The 17,048-nt window shown below is 48.8% G+C and overlaps 1 protein-coding gene across 2 annotated transcripts in view; it reads right to left on the bottom strand.

Moving 5' to 3' along the window:
- Window positions 1-1,730: 1,730 nt before the first annotated feature.
- The window catches only part of MX2 (MX dynamin like GTPase 2), a 32,102-nt gene continuing 16,784 nt past the window's right edge, over window positions 1,731-17,048 (bottom strand). For both annotated transcript variants that reach the window (XM_037042994.1, XM_037042995.1), the window contains exons 6-14: window positions 16,332-16,470; window positions 14,629-14,827; window positions 11,018-11,096; window positions 8,838-8,960; window positions 8,455-8,596; window positions 7,491-7,649; window positions 6,965-7,041; window positions 5,147-5,374; window positions 1,731-4,138 (exon numbers count right to left, since the gene is read on the bottom strand). In XM_037042994.1, coding sequence (XP_036898889.1) covers window positions 3,908-4,138; window positions 5,147-5,374; window positions 6,965-7,041; window positions 7,491-7,649; window positions 8,455-8,596; window positions 8,838-8,960; window positions 11,018-11,096; window positions 14,629-14,827; window positions 16,332-16,470 — 1,377 coding nt within the window. In that variant the 3' untranslated portion in view covers window positions 1,731-3,907. The remainder of the gene's footprint in view (window positions 4,139-5,146; window positions 5,375-6,964; window positions 7,042-7,490; window positions 7,650-8,454; window positions 8,597-8,837; window positions 8,961-11,017; window positions 11,097-14,628; window positions 14,828-16,331; window positions 16,471-17,048) is intronic.

Below are 17,048 nucleotides of genomic sequence, written 5' to 3'. Positions count from 1 at the left end.
GAGGGCAGAGGAGAGAGGAAGGTACCAGGAGGCCAGGTCACCTGAGAGAGAGTGAGTGTACACGCACGATGGCTGAACCACATGTAAACAGAACCCCGAACCCCAGCCCAGCCCGCAGTCGCCAGCCCAGGGAGCCAGCTGCTGTGAGTCGGAACTGTAGGAAGTCAGGCTGCTATCCCCAGGGACTATGTCACGCAGGCGAATGACGACCCCCTTAACAACTGGCCCCAAATAGATAGGACTTGATTAATAACTGAGAGCTTCTCTAAGTTTTGTTCCCACTTTCAGGTTAGGACCAACCAGAGAAAGCTAAATATGCACCCTTACCAATCACACAGGATGCCCTGCTCCTAGGTGGCTCTCCAACCCCCAGCATCCCCAGCCCACTTCTTTTACTGTGGCACACCTGGGGCCTCCCTTCCCTCTGCTCTGACGACACCTGCTCCTCTCCTGCCAGTGAGTCTGACACAAGTGACGGGGGCTGACCCGTGCTAGTCAGCTGTGAGTAAATAACTTTGCTTGTTTACATCCAGGGCGTCTTCCTTTATTTCCTCAGTCATTAGCAACAAAACCCCAGATCCACAGTAACACTGAGGGAGGAAAGCACTGTGTGTGGGTTTGGTGGGGGCGGGGCATGTGTGAGTGGGCCAGTGAGCCTGGAATAAGAAGGAAGAGCAGGAAGCACACCTGTGTTAGAGACAGGTGTGGCAAGGCCCAAATCCTGTTCCCTCTTTCTCCCGTCTGCTTAGCTGGACGTTTTCCAGCCTGCCTTGCAGTTTGGTGTGGCCACAGGCCTGAGTTCCGCCCACAGAGTGTGGAAGTGATATGCCCTGCTCCAGGCCTGGCTCCTGGAGACCTCACTGGCAACCCTCTACACTTTTTTTTGCCAGTCGAGGCTCAAAGGCCCCCACGATGGTGGGGCCACTAGATGGAGGGAGGCTGGTGCCTAAAGGGCCCGAGTGGATCAGAGCCCTGCCAACCCACCTTAAAAAGCCCCGAGGGAAGTGGGGAACACATTTGTGTTAAGTCAAGGCGATCTTACAGTGATCGTTGCGGCTTGTTCTAACAAAAACACGGGCCATCCATCCACCCAGCTCCATGCTTGGACCTGCTGGGCTAATTGTCTCCCCAAAGGATGTGTTCAAATCCCAGACCCCAGAGATTGTAAGTTTGACTTGATTTGGAAGTGGTGTCTTTGCAGATATCATTAAGAATCTTCGGATGAGACCATCCTGGTTTAGGGTGAGCTCTTAATCCATTGACCAGGATCTTCAAAAGAGAAGGGAAAGGGAGGTGCGCTCCAGGAAGACACAGAGCATGTCCTGTGAAGGCGAGGCAGGCGCTGCCGTGTTGTGGCTCCAGGCCCAGGACAGCCAGTAATAGCTGGAGTGGCCAGAAGCCAGGAGTGAGCCCGGGCCAGGGTCTCCCTCAGAGCTCTCGGAGGAACCACCCTGCCGACATCTTGGGGTTAGACTCCTGGCCTCCAGAACTGTGAGAGAAGTAGCTTCTGTGGTTTTAAGCCACCCCGTGCATGGCACTTTGTGAGGGCGGCCCCTGGAAATGCATACACGGGCCCCGAGCATCCTTCCTGGACACCTCACCCCTGGATTTTGGGGTCAGTCCTGAGGTGGTGAATGAGAAGTTTTGGTTGAAGCTGAGTGTGTGGGTGTGTGCACATATGTGTGAAACACATTGAACCTTTAGGGGAAGAATGAATATACAATTCACAGAACAAATATTAAGTATCAGGCTTTATTTTTCTCAGACTATTTTAATAACAGCATTTATGATTTGAAGACAGTGGATTCTTCTCTTTAGTTCTGCTACTGACTACCTGGTACATGTGACCTAACTCATAAAATAAAGGGGAAAAGCCAAATTCAAAACAAAGAGTGAAGAATACCTAAGTTAAGACCAATGTCTTGTCTTTTAAATTCTCTTCATCTTCAGCCTCAATATAACAAAAGTTTTTAAAAACCAGAATAACTTTATAAGATAAAGATCCCCATTTCTTCCATTTTCATTCAACACAGTGTTGGAAGTGCTAGCCTATGCAATTAAGCAAAATAAAGAAATAAAATTATCTCTGTTCACCGATGAGATGACTGTATATGTAGAGAGCCATAAAGATTCCACACAAAAAAAAACTGTTGTAACTAATAAGTGAATTTAACAAAGTGCCAAGATATAAAATGAACACATAAAAATCAGCGGCATTTTTGTAGACTAACAATGAATAATGAATAATCTGAAAAGAAAATTAAGAAAACACTTACATGTATAATAGCATCAAAAGAAATAAAATACTTAGGAACTAACTCAGCCAAGGAAGTGAAAGGCTTGTATAGTAAAAACTACAAAACATTGCTTAAAGAAATTAAAACAGACATAAATAAATGGAAAGACATTCTGTGTTTATAGAATGGGATACTTAATATTGTGAAGCTGTAAATACTCCCCAAAGCAATCTACAGATTTAATGCAATTTATATCAAATTCCAACATTTTTGGCAGAGATGAAAAAGGGGGAAACCCATCCTAAAATTCATATGCAGTCTTAAAGGACCACAAATAGTCAAAGCAGCTCTGAGAAAGATGAATAAAGCTGAAGGACTTGTACTACCTAATTCCAAAACTTACTACCAAGTTGCAGTTACCAACACGGCGGTCCTGGCATACAGACAGACAGACAGACCGACAGGCTAATGGAACAGATGGAGAGTCCATGAACAAACCCTTGCACATGTGCTCAAATTCTTTTTGACCTGAGTAGCAAAGCCAGTGAGGGAAAGGACGGTTTTCTCAACAAATGGGGCTGGGAAAACTGAATATCCACAGGCAAAAGAATGAAATTACTCTTATCTAGTGCCATATACAAAATGGACTCAGAAAGCAATCCAAGAGCTAAACACGAGAGCTGACCGAAGAGCTTCAGGCGTGAAGGAGCTCTACTGACCTGGAGGTAAAGGAAAAAAGAGGTCTTTGATGGAGGGAAAAATGGATGTCCTCTTTGAATGTGTGCTTTGGGGCAGGAAGTCTGTAGAAATCGTCCTACCTAACCGTCTTAAAATTTCTATCTGGCAGATATCACTTAGCGTGAAAAAGGAAAAAATTAGTCATAATCCTGCAGCCTAGAGATGAACACTGGTGTGAAGCTCTCTACTCTTCTTTAAACAATGTTTGCTATTACTAATTTCCCTTTAAGACTTAACACAAAACCAATGTGACCCCAATAAATTCAGTTAAAAGGGGGAAAAAAGACAACATAGCAATGGGCACTTGTCACAACCAGGGAAACGAGATAAATTAATAATAGAATCATTCAGACCTGTCTTTCCCTGGGGCAGAGTGTGGGGGTGGGAAACGATCACAGCAGATGGCGTGACCTACTCCATCTGAAAGTGACCAGCTAAGGGACACCATCCCCAACAACCAAAGGCCGATTTAAGTCATGGCCTCCAGTAATCTCCACCTTTCATTTGTTCAATGAGACGTCACTTATGGGGTAACTACTGTGTCCCAGGTGCCATGGAAGGTTCTGGAAATTCAGAAGAAGAATATAATGTTGACCTTCCTGCTCCGGGCTCTCCTAACCTGATGAGTGGGGGGGAGTCAAATGAACAGAGAATGATAGCAGTAGTTAAGAAAGCCGTGACTGGAGGCTGTGGGGCCCAAGGACTGGAGAGACACCTGCTCACAGACGTGGGTGGAGGACGTGGACATACTCCAAAGCACGTGTGGACTTCAGATCGAGATTCTGGTGTTGAGTGCAGTACAGCGGAGATGGACAGACAGGAGCGGAAAGGCTCGCCCCAAATGAGAAGCCAGTTCTTGTACCATTTCCCCTCACAATGAACACAAGTAAGATGGAACCCGAAGTACTGTTGCTTTTCCACCCATCTACCCTTCAACAGGAGAGTTTAAAGAGAGCGCGCCGCGCCTGGGTGAGCCGGTAGATTTTCTCCTTGAGGAGTCTCCTCTTCTGGGCTGTCTCACTCTGCTCCTGAAGCAGCCAGGAATAATGGTCTTTTTCCTGCAGGATCTGCATCATGGCTTTCTGCAAGTGGTCGCTGTTCTCTTGGAGCATAAAGTACTGAATTATGAATGGGATCTGGTTGGCCAGTCGCTTGCTGGTCTCCTGGAAGAGGGGATAGAGGGGTCAGCTGGAAGGGTCTGGGCCCAAGGCCAGTGGCTGCACAGAGACGTCCTGGGGTTCTGGATGCGTGCATGGCGCACGGTCATTTTGCCAAGTCCTGGTGGTCCCGCCCACCCCACTCCAGTGCCCGGAATCCAACCATGAGAAGCTTCGGTCTGGGCTGCTCAGTTTTACTAGGCACTCTCTCTGGCACTAAGAACCCACCCAGTAGGCTAGCAAACCCAAAGCGCACTGTGGGCCTCCCAGCCTTCCTCGGAGCTCCCTCCCAACTGCGCTCCGCCTCTCCATTAGACTTTCCGGCCCTGTGACCCCTGGCTCGGTTCTGGAAACAGATCGGACCTGCTTCGTTCCTCACCTCATGCTCTCTCTGCATACGCGTGTGCAGCCTGCCTGGCGGCTAGACTCCACATCTGGGTAACTCAACTCTTTATTCTGACTAAGAAAAGGCTTCAGTAGTCGGGCTTCTTTGCAGTTTAAAAGCTCCCTTCCTTCTGTGTGCCCAACAGTGTAGTCTGTGCGTGGGGCGGGGGCCATTTAGAAGCCATGAAGTTGACTGGGTCACAAAATCTAGGAAAAGGAGTTTTGTTCCTGTTCTGTGATGTTAGCGAGTTTCCGGCACTTTCAGAGCTGAATGCCTTCTAAGCATCGACCAGTAAGGCTGGTTGTATTTTTGTTGTATTTTGCTGTACTCTGATAATGGTAATTTTGTACTTCATGTATAGCATACAATATAAAGAAGTTTGGGGTAGGAATTACTCTTGAGTACATATTCTGCCTGAAGAATATGAAGAATATGAAGAACCTGATTTGGGGCACGTTAATTAAAAGTGTCTTCGTAGGGTTTCTGTACCATTACAGGGGAGATAATATATGAGTAGTTTATCAGAGAGGAGAGGATTTAATACCCAGCAAGGACCCCTCCCTGCTTCGCTCAGTTGAGCAACTGTCAATCCAGACTCCCCGGCGAAGGCCATGGGCGCCCGCACTCACCCAGAAGTACGCGTCCAGGTGCACCGAGATCTCCGTGAGGGCAGAGACGGCGGGCTCCTGAGAATGCGAGGCGTTCTTGAGTGGGTTAAAAATCTCCTGCCGTTTTTTCTGCAGAACTGAGCTGTAAATCTGGTCTTGGCAATAAACGAGCTTCTCCATCCTGAATTGAAGGTGGATGATCTCTTCCGCTGTTTTCCACTGTTTCGTTTTTATGTCTTCAATCTTGCTCTGGTGGCGTGAGAAAGGGAAGCACGTCACTTTTTTTTTTATATTTTTGGCCCCCGCCCCATTGCTCAGACAATTCAGGAAGTGCTATAGTATTAAACCCAGAATTAAAAATAATTTAAAGTTAAAGGAGCCCGGAGACTTTAACGGTGACTTTCAGAAGGTCCCTACGGCATCCTCTGCCGCCGTCCTCCCCACCCCATTCTGTCAGTCCACCCCTTGCCTGTGCCCTCCCACCTGACTCTGCCCATCCTTTCTCTCCACCCTCACCTCCATCCGACTCACGTCACCACCTTTCTGCCTCCTCAGCTGTGGCTCAGTTTCCATTTTTATGTCTATCACTCTTGTCTCTCTAGTTGGCTTGAGTCCAAGCCTTCAGGAAGGACCCCAGTGTGCCACGAACATAGTGGGGTGACAGGTTGCTACCTATGCCCCAAATCCTGTGACTCCTATGTTACCCCCATAACCAAAGGCACTCTGGGAAAGGAATGGATGACATAGTGGAGAAAAGTCACTTTTTGGCTTTTGAGTTTCAAACACAATTTTGTACACTGAAGGCAGAGACTGATCTCAGAGAGAGAGAGAGAGAGAGCATGAACCAGTGAGTTTCACAGGGGCCAGTTCTTTCTTTTTACAGTGTATGGGGCAAACAACAATGTATGTGGTGTTTTCCCTCGCAGGTTTGGGGCTTGAAAGCAGAAATGGCCTCGTATCACTTCCAAGGGGAGTGACATGGGAGGTGACAAGCCCCCTGACGTGGACGAGGCTTGGGAGGAACAGGCTGCAGAGGCAGAGGGGTGAGTCTGGGCTGGTGGTCTCGGATGACTCCAGAAGTTCCCCCACGGTACAGGGAGTTACTAAGAAACTTCTTAGCTACCTGAGGATGGCACCAAGGGGTGGAGGGCCTGGTGGGCAGTGGAGCATCCTTGGCCCCAGGGTGACCTGCGTGTGCAACAGAGTGCTTCTGTGCCCTGGCCCAGCTGGAAAGAGCTCAGCAGAACCAGCCCTGCCACTGGTGGGGTTGGGGGACCCAGGGGGCCAACTGCTGAGGCCCAGGAAGAAAGGCCTACATCCTGGAAGCTTCCAGCAGGGAGACATGGCACCCAAGGACCAGACATCACCCACTCATAGTGAGGTGACCCCAGGCACCAAACACAGCGTCTGGGAAAGTGGGAGAGCTCAGAAGTGAGATTTCGGTTTTACCAGCTGGCAAAAGAGGTGAAAGAAGAAGTTAGGTTGTGCTGTGGGAAAATGACCAAAATTCTTCTTGCTCATCCAAAGGAGACTGTGGAATGAGATTCTGACCCATAGCGTAGGCCTGGGTAGAGGGGGGTTTGCACGGGGAACCCTAGAGGCACTAGAGGCAGTCATCCGTCTTTCAGGTGTGCCCTGCCTTGCTGCAGGAGATTACGAGCAAGAGCAAGGTCAGGTGGGAGCCGAACTGCAGATGCCACTCAGGTGGACAGCTCAGCACATCTGCAGTTATAACCCTGGCCCTGTGTTTCTGAGCCACGGTACACATCCACCTTCTTTCAAAGGCCAGACCTGGGTAGATCAGTACAGGTGACCAGCAGGTGAACTGTGGGTACTTACTTGGGCTGTTTGATTAAGGTTGGAAAACTCGTCAAAATGATTTCTGGCCATGTCAACAAAAGTTTGCCGGACAATTTCTGACCAAAGGAAAAACCAAACATCAGTGAAATGCAAGCAGGAATAAAATGGGTTAAAAACACAGGGAGGAGAAATCATGGTACATGACCCTATTCTAAGGCCCTACTCCCCAAATTTACAAACCAAAAGAAGAGAGAGGGAAGTGGGACACAGTCCCAGGGAGTCCCAAAACCCACTGCCACCACCCACCCTGAGCAGGTCCCATCAATTTCCTGTCCTTTCACGGAGTAGGTGGTCTCCTCTGGGTTAGCATCTGACTCTTCCTCCCGCAGCTGCGTGGAGGGGTAGGTCTGATTAGATGAAGCTCATGCACACTCTTGCCCTTCTCCCCGAAGCGGGCAGCGAAAACCTGCAGGCAGGCTGTTTGATCTCTGCATTCCAACCTCCCCCTCCAAGGCACCGAGACCCACTGGAGGTGCTGGGAGGGCCCCCCATGAGAGGCGCTCACCTACGATCTTCTGCAGCATGTCCAGTGCGGGGTCGACCAGCTCATCGATGTACTGCTGCACGATGGACTGGAATGTCTTGTAGTTGACAAACCCAAGAAGTTCTTTGCCGCGATATTGCTTATCATATTTGGAGACTTCTTTGTGAATAATATTATTAACTGCAACATAAAACCAACCACAGCCATTTAAAACATAGAAACATTTTTTTAAGTCTTGCTTATTTACTGTGTGTACCCAAAGGCAATGCTTCTAAGTGGAAGTTTTTCTTTCAATAATGAAAAAAAAAATACATGGTTTGACAGTGACTTTCAAGAAACAAAATCTTATTCTTAAAACATGTGTTTCAGGTGAAAGTCATGACCCCAAGAGAGAAGTTCAGTGTTTATAGTTGATAGACAAAAATCTGGTTAGTTCAATCAAAATAAAAAGTTACATACTCTTGTTTCACTCACAGGTCTCTCAAGAATTCAGCCCGACTAGGGTTGGAGGAATTCTACCATGGAAATGAATAGTGCTGTTTTTTTTCAAGTGCCAAAATGAACAAAGATGCAACACGTGCACACAATGTGAACCCACCTGCACACACATGCACCCGTGCACACACAGGCAACATACTGCCATCCAGGCTGGTGCAGAAGCTGGACAAGAGGGTTCGTGTCAGAGCCCTGTCCTCTGTGTCTTGGGTTAAGGGTGGCAGGAAGGGGGATATAGGTTAAGCGGAGTCGTCTAACTCAACACAAAAGTGCGAGAAGCAAGTCGGGGAGGTGGGATTGTTTTCTGTTGACCTGGTGAGGGCAATGCTCCTTGTTGACTGGGGAAGCTCCATGTTAGGGATGACTAAAGGGCCCGGGATCTCTTGCACGGACACGCTAGCTTTTTGCGCACGTTTCACGTGCTGGACGTGGCTTCTGGCCTTGGGGAGTAAGACACTGCCTTTAGGGGGAGCCCTGCCCCAGGACTTACCTTCCTTGGTACTGGCTGCCAGCACACACGCCCAGTTTTTAAACTCCTCTCGGAGTTTGTTGATCAAGCGAGTCTCTTCTTCCTTCACAATGTCTTCTCCTTCTACTAACTTTTCAATGTCCTGATTGAACATTTTAATTTTCTGAAAATGAGGAAAGTCATGAATCTGTGCTGTAACCGCATGGAAGAGAAAGGCCCCGGCAGCAGGGTGTGGTGCTGGGGGCTGGCAGGTCGGGTCGCCCACCCAACCACCTCATTTCCCGGATGAACAGGGCTCCCGGCAGGGCACAGGTGGGCAGGCGCAGAGGGCCACCTAGAAGGATGCGGCCGGCTCAAGGGATCTGGTGCCTGAGAGGCCACGTGGAGGCCCCGGGAATCCTCACCTCAATCAGAAAGAACATTATGTCGTTGTCACTGCTGGGGACGTTCTCGCCACAGTGACGCAGCTCCTCTGTTGCAATCTGGAGGCTCAATCTTATCTGCTCTTCCAACAATGGGAGGGATTTCTGAACAAAATAATAGCAAACAATGAAACTCCACAGCTTGAAATGAGCCGACAGGTTCCCTGGGGGGATGAGCAGGACCCCACGTGAATGCACTGGAGGGGATGCAGTTTCTGTTCCTTCAGGAAGCTCGTTGGGCCAAAGGCCCATGAAGCTGCCCTCGGAGGGCTCTGCCTGCCAGGGGCGTGTGCTCTAGCGGGAGCATCTGTGTCAGTTGGGTGGTTCCGTCGTGCCGGGAATCGGGTGATGGACGGTTTTGGGTTGTGTCTGATTTGGATAAGTGTTTTGTATTTCGAGAACAATTACACTGGAATACAGCGTAAGCTTTCTGTGGTCCAGTGTCCCGGGGGGACCATTTGAGGGCTATACATTGAAAATGGTGCTTTGGTAGAAGCTATGTCTTGGGTGTTAGTGTCAGGCTGGGTGGTCCTGACCAGCCAACAACGCCAAGTGACCAGAACTACGCTGAGGAGAAGAAAGGACCCAGAGCAACGCCATGGGGGCTTGTCCTGGGGCCCCGTGCTGGCCCAAGTCCCCCGCATCTCAGGTCAGCCTCACACAGCATTAAGCATGTGGCTTCCCGGCCTCTCTTTACGAGGCAGGAACCTCAGGCTCAGAGAGGCAAATTGCCTGATGTCACCGTTCAGCTGGTAAGTGGCAGAGTTCCAATCTGCACCCTGCTTACCACGCCCAAGGCCCACACAGGTGAACATTGCAGGCGAAGACCCCCGAGTGAGCAGTGGCCCCCATCTTGGCTCCGGTGCCCAAGGGCACTGCGGCCAGCCTGGCAGGGTGGGTTCCCTGGGGTTTTCAAGGGCACATAAAGTGAAGATGAAGGTGGGTGACACCAAGAAGTTAAATCGAGCCTTGATATAAATTTCAAAGATCAAAGTATCACAGAAGTTATGAAAATGCAATGTCCTTTTGTGAAAGAATGTGTTTTCTTTTCAATTAGACGGGGTTACATCTTTCCGAGCCTCCTTCTGAAAACCCAGGAGACTCCACTAGAATCCGTAGTTCTCCAAGTGCTCGCCACAGATGCCCCAGGAATTACAAGCGCAACTTTGTGGGCCCTGCCCTACACCTCCTAACGCAGAGACTCTGCATGTGGGGCCCAGGAATGTGAGATGTTACTTATTTTTGTAATTCCTCACCAAGAATATTTATTGATTTTAGAAAGTGGGGGGGGGGGAGAGAGAAATATTGGTGCGAGAGAAACACCGATTGGTTGCCTCCCGTAAGTGACCCAATCAGGGATTGAACCCACAACCCAGGTATGTGCCCTGACTGGGAATCAAACCCACAACATTTCAGTGCACAGGATGATACTCCACCCAACCGACCTGCCTGGCCAGGGCCAGGAATATGAGTTTAAACGCAATCTCCAGGCGCTTCTGGTGCGCACTCTGGCTTCAGAACCATGGCCTCCTCCCAACCAATTATGTTTTGAGTAATGTGTTTCCTGGCTCAAAAGTACCCATTGCTTGTGTCTGACATGCACTTTCGTGTGGACGGGAACCTGGGCTCTGGGATCCTCTCTGCTCTAAGGGTTAACCTTTAGTACCCCCATGCTGTTCGGCCCCGTGCACTAAGGTCCAGGCAAGCGCTATGAATATTCCGTATCTCAGGAAGCACTAAGCCACGCTTCTATTGCCTCTAATGACATGTCTGCAGTTGCCCATTTTTTAAGAATCCATGAAAACTGAGCACGTCCTTCTTACAAGCGTCAGGCTGGGGACGTTTTACGTGGTGTGAAGTGTTAAGTGTGTAGAGAAAACTCGGTGTTCATTCCCTGTTACACTGCGGGACTGGTATTGTGATTTCTCGTTTCACTCCCCCCCAATTACTGGTTCAGCTTTTTGGTTCAAGATTGTGCGTCTGCTCCTTCCTGCTCCAGAAGCTTTCCTGTGTGCCTCTGGCCAGGAGCAATTGGTTTTCCCAGTGTGCTTGTTCGTTTGCTTATCTGGGCAGACCAGTGTGGTGTCCTAGCCCACCCATGACCGTGAGAGTGGCCCAGGCAGTCTGCAGCTGTTATAACTTGCCACTGCCCCCCGACTCACAGTGATGTGCGAGATGAGCTCCGTGGTGAGTCTCTCCGCCAGGCGGGGCACCGTAGCCTTTCCTTCCTGCAGGAGCACCCTGAGAAGAAACAGCCCACGTGAGTTCAGGAAGGGCCCATAAGGTCATTTCCCAGTGCTGGGCTTGGCAAGTGGGCAGGTGAGCTCAGCGCTCTGGGGTGACACGTGGCATCAGAAAAGCCCGGCGGTGCATGAAGAAGACAGTTGCTCATCACAGGCTGAGCCTGTGCCCAGGCAAGCCTGGTGGTGGGAAGGCTGCATTCAGTATCTCTGTTTGCCATCCAGCAAGCTGTTGGAGTAAGGGACTATTTTACCTCCAGGAGAAAAACATAAACCTAACTTCATAGAAATTCAGGGACTTGTCCAAACTAGGGGTTTATTTCTCATAACAACTTTTTATTCCTGAATAGCCAAATCCGTCTTGAGGAAGAAGAACCAAGTAGAAGGCATCACACATCCTGATTTCGAACTACCTTACAAGGCTGAGTTTACTAACACAAAAAAGTATGGTGCTGGAATAAAGGCAGACACGTCCCGTATGCAGAGCCCAGAAATATACCCACGCACATCTGATCAACTGATTTTCAGAAACGGAGCCTAGGAGACACATGTGGAAAGGGTAATCTCTCCAACAAGCATTGGGGAAAGTGTACACCTACACGCAGAAGAATGAAATTGGATCCTTATATCTCAGACCACACACAAAAGTCAACTGAAAATTTGTCGAAGGCTTAAATGTTAATGAAATGTTAATCTCACAGGAAAAAAGCACAGTGGAAAATCGTTATGATATGGGTCTTGGAAATGATTTCTCCAAAAGCACAGACAAAAAAAAAAGCAGAAATAAACCAAAGTGGGACCACATCAAACTGAAAGGCTTCTGGGGAGCAAAGAAATGGTCAACAGGGAACCTGCAAAACAGGAGAAAATATTTGCAAACAATGTTATTAATGGGGCGTTAATTTTCAAAATACGTAAGTAACCCCTACAACTCAAATAGCATATAAACCTCCCCGAACTAATAATCCAATTTAAAAATGGGCTAAAGAGTTGGTTAAAGATTTTTTTCAGAGAAAATATGTCAATGGTCAACAGGTACATGGAAAAAAACAAAAAACAAAACTGGAAGACACGCAGTGGCGAGGACTGGGAACATTTCGGAGCCTTGCCCAGGGGTGGTGGAGCGGTGGAATGGTGCAGTCACTGTGAAAAGCAGCGTGGCGCTCTCTCACAAAATTCAAAATAGAACCCCATGTGACCCAGCAATCCCACATGTGTACATTTATCCAGAAGAATGGACACCAAGATCTCAAAGTGATAGTGTTGTGCCCGTGTGCACAGCAGTGCCATTCACAACAGCTGAGACTTGGGAATGACCTGCGTGCCCATGGACAGATGAGCGGGCCCAGGAAATATTGTGCACACGTGGGCAGAGGTTCAGAAAGAAAAGACGTGAAACCGACGAGTCCCGGAAGCCATGAGTGATCAGTAAGAGGGTATTGTGCACGCAGCAAGGAGACCATTTGCAGACTGGAGGCACTCCAACCAAGCCAGGGAGCAGGGCTCAGACAGGTGGTGACAAAGCGGCGTGCGTAGTGAGAAAGCAGTGACAGTTTCCGCTTCCCGGTGATTGGTTCTAATTCTAGAACTTTCTTAAATATAAGGAAATTAGTTCGTGGTTACCTCATCTCAACTCTGGGGAACAATTTAAGTTTTGTTTATGATTTTCAGAAGCATAAACAGGAAGGGCCCTGCTGTGTGCACTTGCTTGTTCAGGAAAAGAAGTTAAATTAAACTTTGTTTGTGTGACTAATCTGGCTTTGCTTACTCCGAGGAATTTCCAAGTCTGGCTTCTGTTTGTGGTTAATTTTAACAATATGATGGAGTAAGATTCAGCCTTATAAAAGAAGAAAATTTTATCATAGGTGAGTATACGAATAAACCTTGAGTACATTGTGTTAAGTGACAGGTGCCAGTCACGGAAGAAAAAACACTGCATGATTTCACTTACAAAGGAAATCTATGAACAACATTTTTTTAGTGGAGAAGGGAGAGAGAGAGAAAGGTGGAGAGAAACACTGATGTGTCGTTGCCTCTCGTGTGCCCCCTACTGGGGACCCACCCACAACTCAAGCATGTGTTCTGACTGGGAATTGAACCAGCGACCCTTTGATTCACAGGCGGGCGCTCAGTCCACTGAGCCACACCAGCCAGGGCTGAAATCTAAAATAGCCAAAGTCACACAATCTGACAGCGGAATGGTGGTTGCCAGGGTTGGAGGCAGGTGGGCAGGCAGCTGATAAGCAATGGGCATCCAGGTTCAGTGATGCAAGCTGAGTACGTTCTAGAGACCGCGGAACACCAGAGAGCCCCCAGCTGACTTCCCTGTCCCCAGGCCCTTGAGTAACAGTCGTAAAAATGTGATTCCTGAACCAGCAATATCAGCCTCAGCTGGAAACCTGCGTTTCCAGAGAAACCTGAGAAATACAAGTTCCTAGGCTCCACCCCAGACCCCAGAAACTCTGGGACAGGACACAACAAACTCTCCAGGAGGTTCTGTGGCTCCGGGTTGAGACCATGGGTGTGACTACTTCATACACTCCACATACATCACATATGCGGAATCTTTGTTCTGCTCAGTGAGCGGCGCCCTCTCTGGGTGGGCCTCCAGTGCTGCTACTGCCAACGAGCTGTTTCTTCCATTTAGGGCAGGAGCAGAGAGGAAGAAAGGAGGAGCTGGGTGCCATTTATGGAGTGAACTAGGACCTTTGCATGTGTCCTGCTACTTAGTCGGAAATGCAATCCTATGAAGCAGTCATGTGGCACTCTCCGGGCTGGTGAGAAAGCACAAGCTTGGAGAGGTCAGGCCATTTCCCAAGGGCACACAGTGAGTAGCTAACCTGGTCTGCCCACATTCTGCACCCACTGACTCTCTCCTTCAGGCGGAAGTGACCTCTGGGTTTCACTATGCTGTTGCCATCAAGTTCCTGAATAAAATAAAAAAGCAAAGTGCCCAACGCAATGGGGACAAAGTCAGTGCCTTGCAAACTGCTGCGCCTCTACAGGATAACTGTATTAAACTTATATGAAATACAACTGATGGGTTTAATTTTATATTTAACACAACTGGTGAGTTTGCAGGCTCTGAAGCGGGTTTTAATGGGCACCATTTATGATGGGCAACATCAGTGTCTGGAAGCTAAAAGATCTGCTTCCAGTCCTGTTTCCATTGACTACTGGTTTGACATCATTATCCTTAGCTATACAAATGGGAAGAAGCTCGCCTGCCACATGTATCTCTTAGGATTTTGTAGGATTCAGTGGGAAAGCAAGTGAAAATGTTCTGGAAACCAAAGCTCCCTGTGCTCTATGAAACGCAATGTTACAGTTTTTGATCAGCCCTGTCATTACAGCCCAGGAAAAAAATGATTTGTTTAAAGAAGCCAATGCATTTGATACCAAAACAATGGCAAAGATAGGTTCTGCGACACTGTATAATTTCTGCATGCAGTTTGGTTCTCACTTTGGCCAGTTCTGGTAGGTGGGGCTGGCTTCCACGGAGTCCACTTTTAGGGTGTCCTGCAGAACCTCACCTGAAATATGGATGTGCCTGGAAGAACATCATTTCTCTCTTGGTGGCCTCTGCCAAGCTCAGCTTGTCTGTGATGTCCTGCTGGCCCCGGCACTTCACGATCATGTAGCCCTTCTTGAGATGGTACGTGAGGTTCTGCACCACATTCATAACGTATTTTTCAGTGCCCTTGTCCACGAGGTCTGGTTTGGTCAGGATGCCTGGGAGATGATTAGGGAAGACACAGAAAGGTCAGTTCTCTTCTCAGATATATTTGAACCCTGCTGGGCTATGGGATCCTATCCTGGCCAGGACCAAGAAAGTCTTCTGCAGCCTTGGTTGCCCACTGCCTGACAGTCATTCATTCATTCATTCCGCCATCAGCCCTCATCTTTGCTCCCGCCCCCCACTCAGTTCACTAACTGCCTTGTGTCACTTACTTACCCAAGGTTCGTGGGGCACCTGCTGTGTGCCAGCGCTCGGGCAGCTGGCGTCGTCACTACCGACTGGCTGCATCGTCATGTTTCTAAGAAGCTTTCCTGGCACTTGAGCAGCTGGATTTCTCTGTCTGTTTTCTTCCCCGGAGATGTTATTTAAGAGCATGTAACCTTACACTCACAGACCTTCGTGTTACTAACAGACGAAGGCATCTCTGAATCTACATTTGCACCTTCCATTGGGAGGGGAAATAGTAGCCCGGAATGCCCTTCTTTGGAACCAGCAATCACTCACAGAAGCCTACATCATTGCACTTTATTCCGAGAAAAAGGAATGAGTTAACAAAAATGGAGGTTTGCAATTGGAGTTCCCCCTAGCTGGGGAGACAGGTCCTTCTCATACTGTGCCTAAATTTGAAACAGAGGACTTGCCATGCCTCCATCTACAGAATTAGCTCATAAGCATCATTTAATGATTCAACCACTGAGCCCCAGAACCCCCGGGGGCTGCCCTTGTAATGACTGGTAACACTTTTAGTGCAGAATCCAGTTCAGCGCAGCGCCCCTAGTGGCAGGCACTGAGAGCAATTTTTAGATGCTTAATTTTTTTCTCTTTTATTTGTTCCTGAATATATCACCCACACATATTAAGTTAACAAATGTTCATTAAGCACTCTACTGTCGGTGTTGAGGAGATGGCAGTGAACAAGACCACAAAGTCCCCGATTTCACGAATATCCCTCCATCTTGTAGTGGCAAAAAGCCAGACAAATTTAATCTAGTAAACATACCAGAAATAAACAAGAATATATAATATTGGTAAGTGCTATGCAGAGAAGTAAAATAAGAGCAAAGAAATGACTACAGGCAGGGTGGACATGCAGGTTGAGGCTAGGTGGACACAGAGGGCCTCTGGATGAGGGGGTGGAGAAAGAACATTCCAGGCCATTTCAACTAAACTGAATACGGTTCAGAGGCGTTGAGCACATGCCCTGTGCCGTGCGGCCGCCACCACCCAGGATGGTCATGAATGCAAATGAGGGGTGAGAAGGAGGGTGGAGAACCGGATTCTGGCGGCTCGCATCCCCCTGACTGAGCGAGAGTGAGGATGACCCGTCCCGGCTGCCCAGATGCCACTAGAGCCCCCGGGGCTGCTGTTGAAACTGCACTTGAACCTCACGCCAAAGGTGGGCGTCTCTAAGAGCAGACCTCATTCCGGGACCTTCTCCAGATGTGAGGATCATCCCTTCCCTCCCCGTCTCCTGGAAGCTTGATTCCCTCTTCTCACCTATGGTCCTGTCTCCCTCGGGGTCCACCTCCTGAGCCATGCTCAGCGCCTCTGTGGTGGCGATGTCCACGTTGCAGGGCACCACCACCAGGTTGATGGTCTCTTGCCTCTGGATGTACTTCTTGATGAGCACCTTGATCTGATGCCAGAGAATCACACAAAGGGCGAACTCGTCTCTGGTTACCGAGCTACACAGCGAGACACCCCTGTCCCTGCGAGAGGCAATGTCATCCCAGAGCAAGACCCAGTTTTCACAGTCCTGAGCGGTGGCTTGGCCTGTCCCCTTTCTTTGGAGTGCCCACCCTACCTGTCCTTACGGAGTTCTCTGTTGATTTCCTACTTACTCATCAAAGTAAGTAGGTATTCTTACTTTGACCGGCCCGCGACCGGTATTCTTTCTCTCCCAAAGACTCTGATTTTTGTAGCTGGATGAAACCTCTCCTTCCTCTCTAGATCTGGGAGGCTTCTGAGATTATTAGTAATCTATTAGTATGATTTGTTTCTGTGTTGTATCTGCCCCAGAAGCCCAGGGGTGCCCTCGTGGAGATTTGTGGCACCTTATTGCAGAATCCAGTTCAGCGCAGCGCCCCCTAGTGGCCGATGCTTAGTGCCTGCTCACAGCAGTATCCGAGGGCAACACCTCTACCCGTTCATGCCTAATATTAATGACTTTTTCTGCAGTTTGTTCTTGGGAGGAGTCTAACTCATTCGAATGAG

This window comes from Sturnira hondurensis, unplaced genomic scaffold, assembly GCF_014824575.4.
Source record: "Sturnira hondurensis isolate 20B ecotype Veracruz unplaced genomic scaffold, ASM1482457v3 Scaffold0003874, whole genome shotgun sequence".
NCBI lineage: Eukaryota > Metazoa > Chordata > Mammalia > Chiroptera > Phyllostomidae > Sturnira > Sturnira hondurensis.
The sequence above is the reverse complement of the archived record's forward strand: the minus strand, read 5'-3'. Positions and strand labels throughout refer to the sequence as shown.